General features: G+C 43.2%; 1 protein-coding gene across 2 annotated transcripts in view; it reads right to left on the bottom strand.

The window, feature by feature from the left end:
* The window catches only part of WDR72 (WD repeat domain 72), a 239,706-nt gene that overhangs the window by 92,554 nt on the left and 126,046 nt on the right, over positions 1-21,106 (bottom strand). For both annotated transcript variants that reach the window (XM_019533547.1, XM_019533548.1), the window contains exons 16-17: positions 16,128-16,219; positions 12,248-12,330 (exon numbers count right to left, since the gene is read on the bottom strand). In XM_019533547.1, the coding sequence (XP_019389092.1) occupies positions 12,248-12,330; positions 16,128-16,219 (175 nt within the window). The remainder of the gene's footprint in view (positions 1-12,247; positions 12,331-16,127; positions 16,220-21,106) is intronic.

Here is a 21,106-nt window from a genome sequence, read left to right as displayed (position 1 = left end):
GCCAATAGTTGGTCTCACACTGATAAATGAAATTCCACCATTCCCTTCTATATTTAGGTGGAAAAAATGACTCATAATGGGTAGTATCAGGTAGTCCGTTGACTTCAGTGGAACTTTATACCCATTATGGATCTGACTCTTAGAAAGAAAATGCTTCAATTTGCTGCATATTATGAGAAACATTGTGGGAAAAGCGAGTACTGTGTGAGGTACTCACACTTAGGGCATATGTTTTAGTCACTTCTAAAGAGGAAGGGCAAGTGTCGGATTGAGAGCATGCACCAAGGATGCTTCAACTGTTGCATTTGCATGCTCTTATAGTAATACAAACTAGCTACATTCCCCTAATTTTGACCCCAAATGAAGTAGGGTTGAAGGTGGACTGGCTTTGCTATCTATACGTGTATTACTACCCAATGTTATTGTAAAAGTTTATTTGGTATCCCTTGATGTTGATACAATTGTTGCCTCTTTATCAACTTAGTTTAATGGATTTATTCTTGACACAGAGGAGCACTATTGTTTTGCTATTACCCTTGGTTTTGTATGACTATACTTCAGCCAAGCTAGCATTGCATCTTTTTTTTTCAAAATTAAGGGAAAAACCTATTCCAGAGAACTCCCATTATCCAAAGGAAAGATTCAAGATCTACCGGAATTAAGATTGGTCTTGAACGTGAGTTCAGCAATATGTTCAAGCAGTTGATTATTTCTGCCCTTGCTTATTGGTGTCACTGCATTTCAATATAAATTAAACACAGAATATCTACTTTAAATTAATACAGCTGGACATTTCAAATTACATCTATTAAAACAGGATTCTAAGTTACAATGTTTATAGTATCCAGCCCTAGCCTTATGCAGCTTACAAAGATCCCCAGAACTCTTGAGACTAGCTGAAAGGAAAAGATATTTTAAAAAATCAAGGTACAAACTTGCTGAGATTCTGAAGATAACAGTTTAACTCCTGACATTGTCTTCACAATGTTTTATTCTGAATGACACTAAGCACCAAACATTATCTCCTGTGCTAGGATATTAAAACTCTCATGGAATTTTTAGGAGCAGGCCCTTTTCAGGCATGCCCCTCCTTTCTGTGTTGACTACTGAACTTGTCTTGTTTGGCTCTGTACCAGAGGTGGCTGCATACATATCAGTATTCCCTGGTAAACAGAGACCGTTTTGGGTCCAGCTGAGCTCTTCTCAGTGCAAGATCTGATAGGAAGAGAGCAAAGGTGGCTTAATAAAACTTTTGCAATACCCAAAACCTCAGGTAGCCAGAGGCTGCCCATAATATAAAACAAAGCAGCACTAGAGTTGCTCTATTATTCTCTGGCTAACAACTGTCCAAGATTAAACTACTTGCCTCTGTAAGCAGTATATTTCCCTGATGTGTGGTAGGGCCAAGAGCATTTAGCGTAGAGCTGGTTATACCAGCTTTACACTATTTAGGAATTTTGTTCCCCAAGAGAAATCCCTAGCTGGTTTACCATCCGCTTTACTAGAGAAGCCTAAAGGGGACTGGTAAGGATCAATCTGTAAAGTGTCCTGAGACCATTCATGATGAAACTTTCTATGAAAATATCTTGCAATTTTTTGCAGTTCGTACTTTGTCTAAACTGCCTGATGACAAAATGGCAGGAGTTGTACTCCCTCTGCGACACTCCCAGCATCTTGAAATTCCATACGTCATAAAGAGAGGAAATTCTCCCTCACCCAGTCCCCCAACCCCTCTAACTCAATAGTATGCAAAGGCATTCACCTTCCAGGGAAGGAAATTCTCTGAAGGACAGGCAGAATACTAAGGTTTTAAGACTCTACTGCTGAGACAGATAACTACACAGAGGACTGTGTTCCAAAAAGAACGTCACCAGAGGTAGACTGAAAGAGGTATATAATCAGTGCATCACCCTACTGTCTACTCTAGCCATGCTCATTCCTTGGCTGGCCTCTCCCCATTCAGTTGCCCCAGCAAACCAAAACCTGGCAGTAGAATTGAGACTGTAGCTGTCTAATGCCACTAAGTTCCAGCACCGGATGGATGTACCATGCCAGCATAGAAGTGAGCTGCATCAAGTCACAGGGAGCAGACCTCACCCTTTGTATTTTGATTTAACACAACCATTCCATCTTGGAATGACAACGTTTTATTTTATTGGGGAAACCAAAAAAGAGTCGCAGGGCACTAAGGTGCCTGTTCCTTCAAGAACAGAAACTGCCTAGGGAGAGGGCCCTAGGAGTCAGAAGCCCCACAGGTGCAGGTTACTATGGCAACAGGCTAACGAGGGAATTAGCCTGCACCTGCACCGTCAGCTTACTGGAAGAAGGCAGGGCCCTGGGCACATATAAGCCACAGGGTTGAGACTAGTAGGACTTACCTCTCTGGCAGCAGCTAAGGGGAAGGAGCCTCCAAGGACTGCCTGATATGCTGCATACAGGGCTAAGGGGGCTCCAGGAGCTCAAACGGGTACCCAACAGGTACCCTAGCCTACAAGGCACTTAGTGCTGGGGGAAGTTTGACTTTTTAAAGGGACAGAGCACACCCTGAACCACTTATGTTATAGCCCAGGGGCTCATATTTAAGTTCCTGTTTATAAACACTGGTGGATCAGGCTGAGGCTACTAGGGAAGGAGGAGGCCTCATTGGAGGCCCATGACAGTGTGGGAACCCCAGCGCCAGGGGGCACAATGACAAAAGGGGTAAGCAGAGCCTGGTGCCACTGTGCGGCGCAGAGGCATCTGCGAGGCTTAGGGCATGGAAAAGGGGCAGTTTTGGAGCCACGCATCTAGCTCATAAGACTTAGGGTGCCCCGTGAGGCAACCATTTTGTGCAAGACCCAAAAGGGGTCTAAGAACTCACAGGGTTCAGTGGGGTCCATCAGGACTGTGTCCAAAAAAACTTGAGGGCAGCCTCCAAATTCTTGATAATTACTAACAAGACATGGCAGGTGAGAAAAAGGGTGCCCTTTTGGGTAAGCCTGGCATGGTCGCAGAGCCCTAGGGGCATCATGGCCATCCCTGGGGACCCCATCCCATGACAGTTAGATATGAGCCAAAACTAAAGCTCCAGACCTAAAGAACCTTGAACTTTGGGAAATCAGATCCAGATGCTGCAGCTGGATCCTGAAATCGATATTGAATTACTACAAAAATAAACAAGCAAAAACCTGCTTCCATTCTTCCCAAGTTGATTTTTGACAGGGGTTCAGAGGAATCCACAGAAGAACTGTGGATATTTTGTAGAAGCATATCCCTTATGTTAGGAGAGACCGTGCCTGAAGGCTAGAAAGTTATCTTCTTTTCACAGTTTTCTGATCTCCTAAGAGCCTGTCACAAACCTGGATCAGATATTCATTACCTAAATCACTACTGTGTACTTCAGCCAAGTAGTATTTTGTAACATGTAATTTCCTCTAACATCTTAGAATTGAATAAAAAAGTGTTGCAAATGGGGACAACATGATATTTGTGGAGGCAGCTATAAATCTCTGCATGCTGCTTGTCTATAATTTTGTTGAATAAGCACATCCACATAAGTGTGGTTTCAAATCTTCAGCTTTGCTCTCTCCCTGTATGTTTCCTAGCAACCCAAATATTTTTTCTTTGTCAGTGAAATTCAAATTCCCTCTCTAAGTACTTTGCCTATTTCTGCAACAGAGCTCCTCTCAGTTTCCCACCAGTATCACTAATCCCTGTGCTAGTTTACAAATCAGTTCTAGGATATAACTAGATTCATTTTATGGGTTTCTATATTCTGTAGGCTGTAAATATATTTTTCGTGTAGGATGGGGCAATTCCTCTAATTTTGCAATCAGTGTTGTAAATATTAGCTGATTTAATGAGAGATAGTGGGCACTAACAGAAACAGAAATAACTTGTGCTAAGTGGATGCCTTACAGTTTGTAGCCATACACAGGATCTGTAACATATCTGCTATACAAACATTCAGCAAGGAAAATGAAAAGGAGCTCAGATAAGCAAAATCATTATATTTGTGTTCAGTGATACTAAATTATTTTTTCACTCTACCGTAATTACATCTGATGTCTACTATTCTGCTTGTGAGGATGGGACCAGGCAAGAGACAGCATATGAAGTTGTTTCCATATTTGGCCAGGACATATACTGCACAATATAAAATAACTGTCTTTCTAAAGAGCCATCATCCCCTACAGCCACATAACTGTGGAACAGAAAAACATTTCAGTAACCTCATAGGATCCAAGCTTTCTATATTGGTGAATTTAATTCAGAGTTTCTGGTAACTATTGTTGCACCACTGAATGACCATTGTTGTGACTGGATGAGGAGATAGGTGAGACTGTGCACAAGAATGACACTGTACCAGATCATTTCCAGAGGGCTATCTTAACATAATTTGTAGAAGTTAACTACAGCTGTTCCATCCTGCATAGACAAAATATGAAATGGATACAATGGGGACCAGTTATTCTGGCTAATAACTGTCAGGATTACATACACAGGCACGATTTATGGCTTTATAATATGTAGATGCTGAAGTACTATAAAGCCTACACAAGCTTAAGGCTCATCGGTGTAGAGAAGTTACTGGGCAGCAACTGCAAAACTGGTGCTGTAGGCTACTGGGGGCCTTCAAAACCAGGTCCTAAATGTTAACAGCAAGAATTCTGGCAACACATTTTGGGAAAAAATGGACAAATTTGTTTTTAAAATATAGAATCGTATACTCAAAGAAAGATTATATATAAAACAGCATTATGCCATGTCAATAGCAATTTCTTTTATTATTATTAATACTATTTAGAGAAGAGGTCTTCTTTATTTTTCCACAGAAGTTGCATTAAGTACAACTACAATTAGGTAAAACAGCTAGTAAATCTAGCTATGTAGAACATATCACATAGTAATCAACTAACCATTTACACAAAGAATAATCTTATCCTGCCTAAGTCAGATCCTCTGATTACATAGGAAGAAAAACAATGGGGTTGTCAGATGCATGTAGAGGATAAAAAAACAATCCCAGAATGAAAGCACTCTTTAATGTTAAATTGCTAAGAGAATGGATATAGCTTAATGCTAGTGTAGCATGTCAAGGTCCTAGAGATGGGCTGTGACCCCCCTCGTGGCTCCACCACCATGCCCCGCCCTTCCCCTAGAGAAGGTGCCTTACCTTCTCATCTGTCATGCCTTGATGGAATAACAATAAAGGGAGGCTGTCCATGAGCCTTCGTGTGTGCCTCAGTCCAACTGGACCCACACTGGGGGGCCCTGGCACCCTACCAGCCTCTAGTGCCAGGCTGCTCCCTGGGCTTGTCTATGACTGTGCCACTGCAGGGTACCTAAAGCCTTAGGGCCTCATTGTGTGGCTTTGATCCTCCCCTACACCATGCCCCAACCCTCATGGGTGTTACTGTTGTCACTCTGTTGGGGCTTTGGCCTCCTCAGCTTCTGCCCCTTTACTCTGGCTAGGTCTTCTAGCCTGGGCCCACTGAGTTGGACTGGCCTTTGAGGCACTAGCTCTGGTTTAGCCCTTTCAGGCACTAGGCCCTGGCCCCTGTGTGGCTGCACCCCTCTTGAGTGCTGGGCCCCTGCCTAGTCGCACCCCTCTTAGGTGCCGGGCCCCTGGCCCTGTCTGGTCTTGTAGACTGGCACTCTGCCCCAATAGTCACTCAATCATGTGCCCCTCAGACACTAATGGGACCTTCATATACCACCCCTACAGTCCCAACCCAAACTGCTAGTATAACTGCAACATAAACATAAGCCCCCAGGCTATAACATAAACATAAAGGCAAAGCAGCCTTCTGCCCCCTTTAAGAGGGAAAACCTTCCCTCACCTAAGATAGCCTCCTAGCCCTCCGCTCCCCTAGCTTTGCTGGATATCCATATGCAGCTCTGCAGTCCCTTTATGAGCCCTGCTGCTGGGAACTCTCCACACTGTGGCTGCCAGGGAGAGACTAGCTTGCTAGCCCATACCTCAGGCTTATATCCTCCCAGGACCCTATCCACTTCCAGTCAGCAGACTGCCTGGGCTGTCTGCAGGTGCCTGCCAATTGGCCTAATTGCCCTGTTTCCGCAGTGCCCTGCAGCTGCTGTCTCTTGCCTGCCTGGTTGATTTTTCCCTTAAACAGAGAGCCCCAGGTGCTCTGTTACAGTTAGGCATATAGAGGAATAGTGAGTTTGGAGTTTCCATGTAGATAGGTTTATACTAAGGACATGAACTTTTAACATGGAACATTGTGTCAGACTATTGAACCCACTGTTCCAGAGTGAAAGTCCCAGGGCCAGAGCAGCAATGGGAAAAACCTGTGGCCATGAGGAAATGGCCCTGAAAGTCCCATGACCTGGAAAAACACCCCTGATACAGGCATGGTGGCAAAAAAGTGGGGGACTGCAGGTGGAGCCACCTGCATGGTTCATTAGCTACTTATCTGTGCAGCTGGGGCTGGTGTGGAAGGATTATGTCATCAAGCAGCACTGGCAGTCAGCTTCAAAAGCTGTCTGCTGGGAAGAAGCTGGTGAGCAACAGCCTGGAGACAGCTCTATGCTCCTGGTCAGTGCACTCGGTCATATCTCAAGCCAGGGATATCAAGCAGAGTCTCAAAGAACAGACTGCCTCCCTGACGAGCGATACCCAGTACTAGACAAAGGAAGGAGGCCGAGGGGCTAATGTTACATCAACACACAGGGACATGTGAGTAGGGAGGTGAGACTTCTAACCCTTTGATCTTTTTTTAATTCTTCTTGTACTTTTGTTTCACTCCTGAGGTTAGACACTGAGGCCACATTTAATGATATTATTCCCAGGGCTGAGGGACCAAGAGCCCTCAGGGACTCTGGGGTGGAAGACTGGGTTGGCCAGACTGGGTTGTCCAGCTGACCCAAGAAATATGGCCATAAGAAGGAAGAGTGTTCTCCTGTGTCTGCTGAACACTTTACAGGCAGACCACAGCAGAAAGATTGGATGGCTTGTGACTAGCATGCACCGAGGTGCTGTGTTTATTAAAATTCATTAGGGGCCCAATTGGGGTGATAACACACACACTAGTGTCCAAGAGCTCAAGCCATCCATCATATAGTCAAGACCATCAGGTTGGCACATGGAAGGGGTGTAGGGGAGGTGGAACCCTAAGGAAGACCACATGTGACACTTCCAAGCAAGTCCTAGACAGAAACCTTTCACTTCTGAACTTAAGAACAAGTGGTAGGCAAGTATTGGAGGCTTCCGTAAATGCTGGAGAAAAACCAAGCCCGAGCCAGGATCACCCCACCCTGAGCCACTCGGGATCAGCTTCTCGAGCTTAGGTTGGCAGACCCACAAGAAGTCCTGTTTCATTGGTGGGGCTTAATCTAGGCACAGGAGTCTGCCTATATCCCACAAGCCATGTGGCTAATGCTTGGATGTATGTACTTTGGTTCTAAGTCCTAAGAACATTTATACATGTTTATCAACCACTGTAGGACTACTGATTAATAAAATAATATAAAGCAGAACTCACTGTCAGTTTTCTCTAAATGAGCCAAACTCTTTTTCATACAACTGGTCTTGCTAAATCAGGGACCAAAGAACACTATGGGCACAGACAGAAATGCAGCTCTCGGCTGTAACTCAGAATGCTTTGCAGGAAGCATTTTAAATTACAATGATCTCTGGGACCAAACAGAAGTTCACTGTTGGTTCTAAGGGGGAGGGGAACCTAGCAACAGTCCCTCCTCCCTGCCAGCTCCCTCCCAGCCCATGCTGTTTTCAGAATGGGAGTGGGGAAAGGGAGCAGAGGGAGCTCAGTCTAGGGATTCTCTTGTCAGCAGTGGAGGGTGGGGTGGGGGAATTGAAGCTCAGGTGGGGAGGGGCTTCACCTCACCCACATCACCCTCCAGTGAGGCTGAAAAAATAAACTCCCTCCATAGACTGAACTCCTTCCACGTCCTTTCCCCCTCCCATTCTGAAAACAGTAACAGGCTGGGAGGCAGCACAGACACAAGTTACAAAAGATGCTATGCTTTCAAGCATTTTAATTTGAACCCTCAGGCAATCAGCCATTTTTGAAGCAATCTGCTACTTGTGTTTGGTCATGACTATAGACTGTTTCCTGTGGCCAGATCAGGAAAAAATTGCGACTTCTGTTTGCACCCTATAAGGATAGCATGAGTAAGCTTGCCCACACTGCAAATGTTCTGTGGATAGATAAAGGAATTCAGTGTCCATGTGTGTCAATCTGGCATCTTTCATAAGCACTCATCTAACACAAAATATCTTAAAACTCTAGGAGAAGGAAAGACAGAATCAAGTAATTTTCTATTACATTTTTCTAGCTGAAATGATTCAAGGTGGGTATTCAAAAATGCTGTAAAGGAATGAGGAGGACACATTTCAGTATTTAACATTTCAAAGTAAAAGAGCCAGGGAGGATGGGGAAAAATATTTTTTATATGAAGGATTCACAAAAGAAATCCTCAAGGGGGCTAAGGTATTTTTTTTTCCCTTGCTAACAATCAACAAAAGGAATAACATGTTTTGATTACACTACAGGTAGGCTGATCTGGGAAATGGAATTTTCTTTGGGAATTTTTTTTTTTAATTAGATCTCGTACAAAAGTTGCCAAACAAATTAATGTACTAAATAAAATGAGAATTTAAACTAATACCTTTTGCAGTGATAACAGGGGAGAAGACTTTTTAAAATATGAAAAATTAAGAGTTTAGAATAGGGAAACAAAATTTGGCTATGCTGTATCTGTTATTTTTATTTATATGTGAACAACATGTACATTTAATATAATAATTTATGGAGAGTGTTGCAAAAGGGTGTTTCATTTATTTCTGAAATAGCAATGAAGTGAGTGACTGAAAAAGAGCAAATCACTTCTCCTTAAAATGACATGAAAAGAAAAAGTCCTGTTTCCAAACACCATTAATTTAAAAATATTAAGCTATAATAGTGTCTAGTACAGTGAATACTGAAAAGGTGAACTCTACTTGAATTTTAACACCACGCAAACCAAGTATTAAAGAAGTTTTGCCATTCGGCTTGTGGAAAAGATGTTTAAAAGCGGACATTGTAGCAGTTTCAAAATACTTGAAGGTTGCCATAACGAAGAGGGAAAACATCTTTTGCTGCAGTGAGCAGGAGGACACAAACCAATGGCTCTGAGTTGCTGCAAAGTGGATTTAGATTGTATATCAGGAAACACTTCTTCATTGCTGGAAGTAAGGCAGTGGAATAGACTGCCTAGGGAAGCTGTGGACTCTTCATCACTGCAACTGTTCAAGAAGAGGTTGGACAGCTACTGATGATGAGTCTATGTTCTACTTCGGGTATTTCCCATGCTTCGGGCCTTTTCTGGTTGCTGCACAGAGCTTGGAGAGAATTCTGCCCCTCCCTCCATTCCCCTGATGCTACATATGTTTTTTAAGCCTTCCTCAGAGGGACTGGGTGTTAGCCGTAGCTAAGGCTGGGGATTCTGACTGGGGTCAATGCTCCTGCTGGAACTGACTAGAAAGCCTAACTCCCGTTCATTGATGGTAGATGGTTAACTCTTTTACTTCTGCAAGCAAGGCTCACAAGCAGGCTGAAGTATGAGCTCAGTAAAAAGTTGGATATTCTTTGATGGACTTGTCCCTGCACTTTGTTTATATTTGAAGCTTTTAAAACCCTAGTTGTACTACCCTTTAAGAGGTATCTTTGTCTATGCTGCTTGCCTTTCAGTAAGTGCTTGCCAGAAAGGATCCTGGGAAAATTCCACAGCAAATGATTAAACAGGGAGTTCTGAATCAATGATGCAGAATGCTGACTGGCTTGCTGAAATGGACAGGCTGATGCAAGATCTTTTCTTGGGTGCAGGAGTATGTAAGGGCAGGGTTAATCTACCTGAAGAAGTTAGTGTCCAGTAATTTAGGATGTGAATTTACAGTGCACTGGCTACTTTGCAAATCAGAACTGACCTCTTGTGCAAATACTATTACTGTTCTTGATGAAAGAGAGCGCTCTTAGGTCTGTACATTTTGTACTTTCCAATGAATTGAGTAGAAGCTGCATTAATACCATGACTCTGGGCTTCTCCATACCAAAATTTACTGAATACTATCTTCCTTGAATAGAGAAGCCCAGAATCATGGTATTAATGCAGCTTCTACTCAATTAATTGGAAAGCACAAAATACACAGACCTAATGCAACCAACTACATTGCAAATACAGTTTTCCTGGATATATATCGGCCACTCCCTAAATTAAAGACATCAAAGAGTTTCAGGCTGCTTATTGACATTTATTTAAAAAAGTGTGATGGGATCTGATCCCTGACCCCAACTATTGCACCTTTTGCTGAGCCACTTGTGCATGGCAGGGCAGGAAATTGTTGGGACTGGGAACCGGTTCCCATAAACCAGTGTGGTCCTAACCCCACCACATATTCAATTTAAGGCATGATGGAAACCAGCCACAAAAGTATTACATGTTTTTAGCAGTTTTTTTTTTGGCTGTTTTCCCTTTTTGTGGTCCTTTTAATTCCCTGAATAGCCAGGTCACTGTTTAAGATGTGACTAACAGACTAATCATGTTTTAAGTATAATTAATGTCTGCCAAGGGCTTCAGAAGCTGAGCAGGTGAGCAACGCATTATGTTAAAAAAATCTTCAAAAAATGTCTGGATGCTCACCTGGCAGGGGTCATCCAGCCCCCCTGCTCAAATGCAGGGAGGCTGGACCTGATGATCTTGTGAAGTCCCTTCCAGCCCCTAACATTTGTGAATCTATGTGGGTCTTACCAGATGACCATATCTAAGCACTCTGATCTCATGTGGGACTCAATAGGGAGGGTAGCCACCCTGGCAACTGATCACCACTGTGGTCCACCCCACTTGTTGCTCCTTACCTGGTCCCACCTCACCTCTGGTCTCACCTGCCATGACTCTGATGTTCTGTTGGTTGTTGGGGAAGTGGTTTCTGGGGCAGGGTGTAACCTCATGGGTCCTGGTCTGCCTAGTCAGGCTAACCCTACTGCCGCAGGGCATTAAGGTGCTTGCTGCCTGTGGAGCAGAGATGGATCCCCAGGTGCAGGTTGCTAGGACAACTGATTAATGAGGGAATTGGCTGCACCTGCATCTGGTCAGCTGGCCAAAGGAGACAAGGTCCTAGGCCCATATAAACCCCAGGGCTGGGACCAGAGGTGTGGCCAGCAGCCCAGGGGAAAGGAGCTCTTTCAGAGCAAGCAGAGGCTTGACTTCAGGCATGGCCCTGAGATGGGGAAAAGATGGAGCACCCCCTGGGTGGCTGGAATAAGGTTATAGCTGGGTGGCTAGACTTTATGTTATAGCCAGGGGCTTGTGTTTTTTTGTTGTTTGCTGTTTCAACCGGTGGCTTGGGTGAGGCTTTAGGGGATGGAGGAGGCCTCATAGGGGACCCGTGGCAGCATGGAGCCCTGGTGCCAGAGAGGGCGCAGCATTTTCAGGTGCACCGACCTTGGTGCCAGAGAGGGTGCAGCATTTTGGGGTGCACTGACTCTGAGGGCCCAGCGAGGCGCAGAGCGAAACAGGGCGGAAGAGAGGCCAGGCGCAGAGCGAGGCGCAGAGTGAGACAGGGCGGCAGAGAGGCCAAGCGCCCAGCAAGGCGCAGAACAAGACAGGGCGGCAGAGAGGCCAAACGCCCAGCAAGGCGCAGAGCGAGACAGGGCAGCAGAGAGGCCGAGCACCCAGTGAGGCGCAGAGCGAGACTGAAGAACGTCAGTTCCATCTGCGAGGCTTGTGGCGTGGTAAAGGGGTGGTTGGAGCCACGCATAGCCCATAAGGCTAGGGTGACCCGAAACCGAGTACAGAACAAGGCCCACAAGATGATGGAAAGGCAGACTCCCTATTATATAATTATCATCAAAGACATAGTGAGCAAGAGTTGAGGGTGCCCTTTTGGGCAGCTTGGCACAGTAAGGGGGCCTTAGGGGAGATCAGAGTGACCCCAAGCTGTTACACCTACCTTGAGGCCTCTGTTCTTTCTGTTCTTCCTCTTTAAGATGGGTGCTCACATAGGATTCTGAGCACCTGTTAGGGTTTCAGCTGTCCCAGCCTTGACCCCTTCTCTCTGAACGTACCCACTGCCTAGGTCTCCTGTAACCTCCTTTTTGAGGAGTCAAACTCTGATGTGGTCCTATATGCATACTATCAAAGGTAAAGTTAAAGCTACCCAGGGACTGTTAGTTTTTTGGACCACTCTTGAAGGATATCATACACTTTTTAAATGATATTATCACAATTAATACACACAATTTCTTACCTTTACAGATTGGTCTCTCCAGCAAGAAATGAGTTTCACCAGTGAAATATTCCCAGAATCAGGAAAACGAGATCCACTTTTATCTGAAAATATATGCAAAGTTCTTTATATGTTTACCCTGCAATATATGCATAAATGCATGCCTCTAAATTCCAAATCCCAAATTCAAAGAACGAACTTTATTTGTAAAAGACTGGTTTATAGTTATACCACATTTCCATCACCAATTTTTATAAAGATATTGGGTAGTCCCTTCTTTGCACAGAGGTTTGTGGAAACTGTCTCTTTCAGTCTGTTTCTTTTGCCCAAATAAATCTTTTCCCTATTTCAGAATTGATTCCATGCATTAGATTTCACCGGTATCTTTCAAACAAGTCCTACTGAAATTCCAAGGATGAGCCATGTCTGAAATAAGACAAGGCCAAAAAGTATTCAAAGAATATTGAAAATATGATTAGTATTTTATAAAGAGATGTATTTCAAAAACAACTTGTCCAAATCTCAGCAAAAAAATGCAACCTGGCAAAAACTATCACCTTTAGTGAAATGTCCTTTCTTGAAACACTTGAAGACAGTGGGAATGAAGGGAAAGGAGGGAAGAGATGGAAAAGCATCCCTCAGCTTTAACTATGGAAAAACTCCTACCTGTCCATCCAATGAAGTTTATTGAATGTAATTAACCTTGTGTCCATACATTCTACAATGGGGTACACATACCAGGAAAGGTGTTTGATTATTGCCAAGTTTTGTGTGTGAGATGTGCTAAACAGAATACCTGACATTTGCTTTAAATGGTACTGCTTGAGGATGGTGGTGGGCACCCAAAAGCTCAAGCAGAGCTGGCTGAAAGGACTATACATAACTTTTTTGTGGCCAGTGCTTACAGGCTCATAATGATGCCCTCTGCCTTAACATCTATAAAACTATGAATCTTTCACCAAAAAAAATGGAAGAGTAAATATGAACTCAGCATTCTAGTAAAATATTACTTAGTGCAAGATGGTAACCCACGAACTAAAATTTGGTTACTGTATGATGTGTGGCCATTCACAGAGCCAAAAGCTAATCCAGGTCATCAACACATATATAGTCTCCTGTCCCAGAATTTCTTAGAATACTAATTCACAATAATTTCCACACATTTTACTTCATGTACACTTAGCAGCAGTGTTTGCTTATGCAGTGTAATAAACCATATCAGCATCCGTAGTAGCAAACCAGTGAGCTGATCAGTGCTCTCAGCCTTGGAAGCCCATTGGAGTCAAGAGCTGCCCTTGCCTACAATGCACCCCTGAGGCCAGGAGCCCTAATCAACTGATTGGCTGCAGGACACATACAATGTTAGCTGCAGTGGGAATCTATTTTGTTCAATAATTTTGTAGCTTATTCCTTGTTTTATCGCATCTTTAAATGTATGAACTGGTTAATCATATCTTAAGTGTAACATCTGCTGGGGCCTTAGGGACATAAGTGGAGCTATGAAGATTTATAAAAGCTGAGGATATGTTTCAGTAGTGGTAATACTAGACAATGAATTTTAGCATTATGGAAAAGATTTCAAAATATGTTCTAGATCAAATATTGGGGGGGCGGGATTCTTATATTTATTTTAAAGTTTCTTCTTTGGTATATTTGAACATGTATTCTTCCTCTACGATTCGATAGTTCAGTTTTCTCTTATATTCAAGCTGATACTGAATTATGTCTAACCTCTAGTACTAGTCAACATGAATTACAAATTATTCTATTAATGGGCATTGCATTATATGGTAACAAGTTTATGTTCAACTTAGAAATATGCAGAGAAATGCTTTATGAATATTAAATCTAAAAACCCAAATGAAATATAGTTAAAATAGAGAACAATCAGGAAAAGAAAGAAATGTTTTCAGATGATATTTTAAATGCGGTGATGAGTCCATGAGATACAATAAAAAGAACAATGATTTTTTTTTCCCACAACAAAAGTGAGCAATTTTTGAGTGGCTCCTGAAAGGAGCTTGTTGAAGAGGCTATATAGTAACATTCTTTTCCATATAAGAAAAAGCTGGAAGTAACATGGGAGAGGGATGAAGGATTTTATAAAAGTTAAGGCAGAAGGAGATTAAGTTTTAAGTAAGATTTGGCAAAGGTGGAGGGGACAAGGCAAAAGGGTACACAATGGGAAAGGTGTACCTGGCAAGAAATGTGCATCTGAAAGCAAAAGGTAAACTGAGGATTCTGCTGAGTCAGCTGGAGACTCCCTTACTGAGGGGCATTCTTGCACAGTACAGAGTTGGTATTGGGGAAAGATTGTGGCTGTAGACTAGTCATCCCTGCTCAGAGCAGTGGTTTGGGGTAATACTAACTGGCACAAGTGAGAGATGGCTTAGAAGTCCTTTAGCCACCCCCAAATTAGATCAGAGTGTAGTCCCTAGAGTATAGTAGGAGGTATACCTCCAACTTTGGCTTTCATGTCTGTCCTAGGCCAAACACGTCAGCCATGTTTGAAGAGTAGACCCAAGGAATGTAAAGAGGATGCCAAATGTTATTTTTCATATAATTACATTTTCATCCACTTTGTAGGTATGTAGTAGTAAGGAGTTAGGTCCTGGGATTCTGGATGCTACTGCTTCTATGGGGGGTGAACATTATGCCAAGGGAGGCAGTGTCTCCTTGATGCTACTCCAGCTGAATCAAGTACTCATTTTTGGAAAAAACAATGCAATCCATACCAATCAGATATAGCAGTTCTATTTTGCAGATTCAGAACAGATGTGTAATTAAGAATGAAGGGGCTCATTAACTAGAAGCACCCAAGAGCATTCTGGCTCCTATCTGAGGTGAACATCTTCAATGCCCTTAATAATTTTACCCCAAGCTTCCCGCTCATCACCTGTCACCTCTCTTTTTCTCTACAGGCATTCCTGCATGGTTCATGGAAATCTCAAGTAGAACACTGCAGTTCCTGAGCAGAAGTGAGATGGAAGAATCTACAGAACACTCATTTTAGGACGTGTAAGAACTCATTTGCATACATCTTTTATATAGAAAAGCAACAGGTTTTCCTGCAGAGGAAGTGTATTATGAGCTTAGCCAGATTTTACTATGTAGTAACATCATATTAGATTTGCTTGACAATACATGGTAACAAATAAATCATCTGTATTCGGCTCAGTTTTGTTCTTTAAATTCTTTGGTTGGTTGAATATTGTAAAAATGAACAAATATGGACTGGCCGGCAGGCCAAGATTGGTAAACTATTGCCTGAAGGATGCACTTTAACATCCTTCAGGCAATAGTTTACCAATCTTGGCCTGCCAGCCAGTCCATATTTATTCATTTTTACAATATTCAACCAACCAAAGTGCAGACTATTTTATTCTGCCTCAAGCCAAATCTAAGAGCTTTATTGGAAAATCAAGATGAATGTCGTATTACAAAAACAACAATTTGCTTGTAGGTTTTGGTATGTCATGGTGGGCATGTGTGATGGTGTTGAGGGAGACAGGGAACAGGATGGAAAAAGCAGCTGTTTTTTCTTTTATTACATACTCTCTTGTTTTTCACATGGTTAGGAAATGTCCTAGGCAATGCAATTGGATATCATGTTGTCACAAAAAATGTGCATTTGATTCTAGTAGGTATCACTGTATGGTCAACATGTGGCTTATATGCTTTTGTGAGCATCACATAAAAACAAACACAGTAGTTCAAGTACAAGCTAATCAAGCTAATACATATAAACAATAAAGAAAATAGAATTTAAATCCAAGATTATAAATGTCAATAAAATGATATTCAGTGCTTCGATATACATACAGTGTTTTGTCTAACATAAACGAATAGCTCAAATAAAAGCAAAATATGTATCGTCATTGCTGGATCCCTACATACTTACAGTTTGGTGACTCTCCATAGAAACTGTGAAATGAAGGGCTGAATGCTTCTGTATTTCTCCACCTGTTACGTACAAATTCTAATTTCTGTGAACTAAAAAGAAATTAAATCATTACATAAAAGACTTGGGAACGCTTGCAAACATTTTGACAAATACAGCATTAGCATTTTTGGGGCCTTTATACTCTCAATAGCCACCGCATTCTTTTAATATAGAGATCAACCCTGTCAACAGTTAATTTGCAGGTGTACTGCTCCAATACCTAGAGGGATTATCCAGAGAATAATAGTTTTGGCCCTTTCCTGCTATTTAAAACACACACAAATACACACATACTGACAAATTCCTAATAGTGTTAATCCTTTGCTATGCTTTGATGAGTTTTGTGATGAAGAATCTGATGAAGTGAGCTCTTCCTTACGAAGGCTTATGTCTCTTTAATTCAGTTAGTCTGTAATGGGTATGGGCAGTTATTTGGGCCTGCAGGCGACATAGGGAGCTTTACTGAGCTGTCATGGGCTGGGTCAGCACCCCCTCCCCTCCCCTTCCACGCAACAGATGACCAAAACAATCCCAGCCCTGGTCCCATGCAGAGCCATAATCCTCTGCCTGCGTACCCCTACAATGGGTGCTGGTTCTATGGGCAGGGGTGTGCAGGGAGCAAATCACAGTTTTGCCCCAGGCCCTGGGCCCTAGCTCCACACTGTCACCACCCCACAATCCTGGGGTCTTCATGGTGACCAGCAAAGACCCACGCAAGCAGGGTGCCCAGGCAGGCTGATGGGATAGGGCCAGGCGTGGGCGGGGAGCTGTATCCGAGGCTGGGTGCTGGCTCCTGGGGCACTGACAGTGCAAGGCCAGGGCTAAGGAAGAGTTTTAATCTGCTCCTTGCATGCCCCTGCCCATGGAACCCACCCCCATTGCAGGGATGTTTGAGGAGTGGATCACAGCTCTGCCCAGGCCCCAGCCCTGCACTGTCACCACCCTGCAGTCCTGCCTCATAATCTGGGCCTTGCCCACTCATCCCACTTCCAAACACCACTCCTCACCCACCCACGGCCCCATCCCATGCCCTCGTTCAGATGCCTTGGCAAAGAGGCTAGGTCCAGTGGCGCTGGCACCTGGATAGAGCTGCTACCACCAGGACTGCCAGGAAGCAAGTCTGGTTGCTGTGCTGCCCCAACCCTGCCGTGCTCAGGGTGGCAGGACCTGTTGTATGTGCCAAGGTCCAGGCTGCCCCCTACACCTGGTCTGGGCAGGACCAAAGGACCTACCACAGGCCAGACAAAATCCCTCTGAGTGTCAGATCCTGGATTCAGCATGCCCCTGTAATGGGTACAGGTTCCGTGGGCAGCAGCGTAGAGGAAGCAGATCACAGCTCTACCCTGGATCCGGCCCACAGGCCATATTTTGCACCTCTCCCCTCCTCACCCCTGGTCTGTAAGGTGCCTTCTGCCTGACTTCATCTAACATGGGCATCTCTCTCCAAGAATATGCAGCTTCAAAACTGTGATGAATTCACTATGATGCTATTATGGGATCAAATGATGCAGTTCTTACTCAGCCAGCATCCCTGACTTCACCATCTGGCCCCTGCAACATTCACATATTATATAAACAAAACGCAATTAAAATGATGAAATCACTTTCATAAGCTATTTGACTTGCTTTGCTGTTTGTACAGAGTGAAAGTTGACTCTGTACAAGGCAGTTTGACTTTTAGAGGTCTCCATTGTATTTCACAATACTAAAACATTTTAAATATTACTGCAACATTTGTGACTGTATTAAGTGACTTAAAATTTAAGACACCAGCCTGTATAACCTAGTGCTCCTGAAGAGTATGGTTCAGTGCCCAATGTCACTGATTAATTCAGGAACCTAATTCACAAACAGCAGAAGCCTGATTTACTGTGAATACTAGTATCTTCCCCTGTATAAAGAGTTATCCCAGAAATTGAAGGAAAAAACAACTAATGGTTGAAGCCTAGTAAAATTAATTTTTAAAATAAATTGTATGTCAAATTTAACACATTCTTTCCATTTGTGAAATGTTCATGAGTACAGTAAGAGTCATTCAATTATACCTGTTACTCAAAAAGTCATTAGACATGCATATTTCAGCCTATTGTTTCTGGAGCACTTACTCTAAGTCCAAATCATTACTTGCATATGATTGGTAACATAAATTGTTTATTTTCATTTCAGGACCTTAACTGGATAAGAACCCTTGTAAACAATGGAATGATGTATAACAAATATTAAACAGTGAATACTATTGGTCCCAAATAAATATCTTTGTTCACATACAAATACTGTATTTAGTCAAAGATAAGATGACCCTTAATAGAAGATGACCCTCCAGTAACTAGATTCTGAAAAATGTATAAATTTGTTGTATTTTTCCAGACAGAATCTAATTATTACGAGATATGCCTTGATTTCTGCCCTCTCCCATTGCTACAGCAGGGAAAATAAATCTGGAGGTTCAGGTAGCCCCCTTGCCCTCTCTGTCCCCTGCTTCTTCCCCCTGCATTGCCCTCCCCTCCTCCTTACTGTCAGACCCTGCTCTCGCTGAGCACATGGAAGTGAGGAATAAGACTGCAAACACTGGGTGCATGTACGTGTGCTGTAAATGCTATAAAGGCTAACTTCAGCAATAAAATACTGAGCAGTTAGCCTTCCCTGTGAGCACATCTACATGTGTTCCCTGTTGGATGCAAATCCTGGTACTGGTATAGGGCTGCTCCTTCCCTGCTCTGGCCCCCTGCAGCAGCCAGAGAGAGCTCCAGGCTCCCCCAGGGTGCTAGCCTGGGGTCTCGTAGGGAGCACAGGGGCTGGTCTCAATGTGCACAGGCCAGAACAGCTCTGCTGGCTGCAGTGGCATCTGTCTCCTACCCGTGTGCACATTGGGAGAGGTCACGATGTACATGGGGGCAGGAGACAGCAGCTGCTGCGGAGCTCTCTTGTGCATATTGAAACAAGCTCCATTCCCAGAGAGGCTTCCCTGTGAAGCTGGGGGCTGACTGGGATCTGTCCCACTTCTGGACCAGAAAATCTCCACTTTTGGACCAAAAAATCCCCACCTCCACCCAAAAGTGGGATAGCTCCCATTCAGGCCCCTGCTGGGTGGAGAAGCAGAGACCTCCCCAGTCCCACTGCTGCTTAGCTCCCATGGGAAGGTGGGAGCTAAGCAGCACTGGGACATGGGGGGGGGAGGGGAGAGGTGTGGTGGTGCTGGTGCTGTTTGGATCCTGGGAGAAGCCAGGGGCTGAGCAGTGACAGGACCACAAGTGTTCCCTGCCCCCTGTGGCCCCTGGAGAGAAAAGGTAAAGACTGGATTACAAAACTGTGGAGTCCTGAATTCTGGTTGACTCTAGATCTGTTGCTGTCAAGGGACACGGGAAAAGATGAAAGGTTTACTGCTACGGAGGGAGAGAGAAATGCTTCTGTTTATCTGTTAGTTGTTAATGAAATAAGTCACTAAAAATTGGCCAGCTGTTCTAAATCAGTGTCATTAGGGTGGGGTCAACTGACTTTGGTCAGTTTCTATCAAGTGAAGACCTGCCTTGTTACAAACATTCTTTAACACTTCGAGACAATGTGGGGTATCTTTATGCCAATTGTGAATGGCCAAGGTAATGGTTATTTTTCATAATGAGTTAAGAGACTGAAATGCCCTTAAATTAAGATATGAAAAGTTATTTCAATTAACGCATTTCAAAACCTTCATCAATTTTTCAAATACAAAGAAAACATTGTCATGATAGAGTGTAAACTGTACATTTTATTTCCTTGACTGATTGGAAAATTTGAAAGCATTAAAAAAAAACCCTTCTAAAAAGACTGAAGCTCATTCCCTTGGCTATACGACATTCTTTTCACAATGACAACGAATTGTTGCTTTAAATGACCTCAATGTTTGTCTCAGTAACCTTGCCCAGTAGTTCCATTCCACACAATTTTGACTCTAAGTGAAAATAATGGTTCTTGACTGTGATGCGACTTCACTTGTAATTTTACTGATGCTGGGAAGCAGAACAAAATCCTTTGCATACCTGTTCCGCGCATATCTTTGCTTACTGTAAAAAAGCAAACATTGCATCTGAGGTGTCTGAAAGCATTTCCTGTAGTTTAATGGAAGGTAAAGGTCAGTATCATACTATAGTGGGACACAACTATGATAGTGATAAAGGGAATCTTACTATGGCACTGTCAGCTTTATAAAAGGAAAAGGCTAAAACGAATACAGGGCCTATGGGCTCAGCTACTATTTGACAAGAATGCATTAAATATAGTTAATTGTCTGCTGATAAGGACTGCTGGTTAGAACATGGCAGAGGTTGAGGAAGTGGACCACATACTGTAGCTCATCATTCAGCAGCAGGAAAAGTATGGTAATAGATCAAGAAAGGTTGTTGCATATAAGCTATAAAAACAGTTCATGAAACTTACCTGACTTATTCCCGGGATGCCACATGTGAGTGACAAGGAGTAGAACTACAGCATTAAAAGCAGACAGATCTGGCTGAGGTGTGGCCAAGGGAGAAAAGACCTACACTGATTCTACACAAATCACTGGCAAGCTCTACTAGTTATGCTGCTGTGAGGCTCATCTGCACCTGGAAACTGCCTGAGTTGGCAGAAATCCTGATAGAAGATAGAAATGGAAGAACCACTTTCATCTCTCTCCCAAGTGAATCCTCTGGGTAGGTAAAAACCCTTGATGGCAGAGGCAGGTCAAGTTAATCCAACACTTTATTTTTGTATTTTAATTCTGACAAGTCATGGAAAGGCTGCAGACTGAAATCCTAGATACAAATGCCCCTAAATATTGGGCAGAATCTAAGATTCGGAGCTCAATGAGACTTCTATTCTTATAAAATTGTTTAATCATATGCACAGCACAGAATTCAATTTTATGGGTTTGCCTTTGCTAGGTAAAATGTTTGAAGCAGGATCATTACATTTATAGTACA

This window comes from Crocodylus porosus, unplaced genomic scaffold, assembly GCF_001723895.1.
Source record: "Crocodylus porosus isolate Cpor-Errol unplaced genomic scaffold, CroPor_comp1, whole genome shotgun sequence".
NCBI classification, from domain to species: Eukaryota; Metazoa; Chordata; order Crocodylia; family Crocodylidae; genus Crocodylus; species Crocodylus porosus.
The sequence above is the reverse complement of the archived record's forward strand: the minus strand, read 5'-3'. Positions and strand labels throughout refer to the sequence as shown.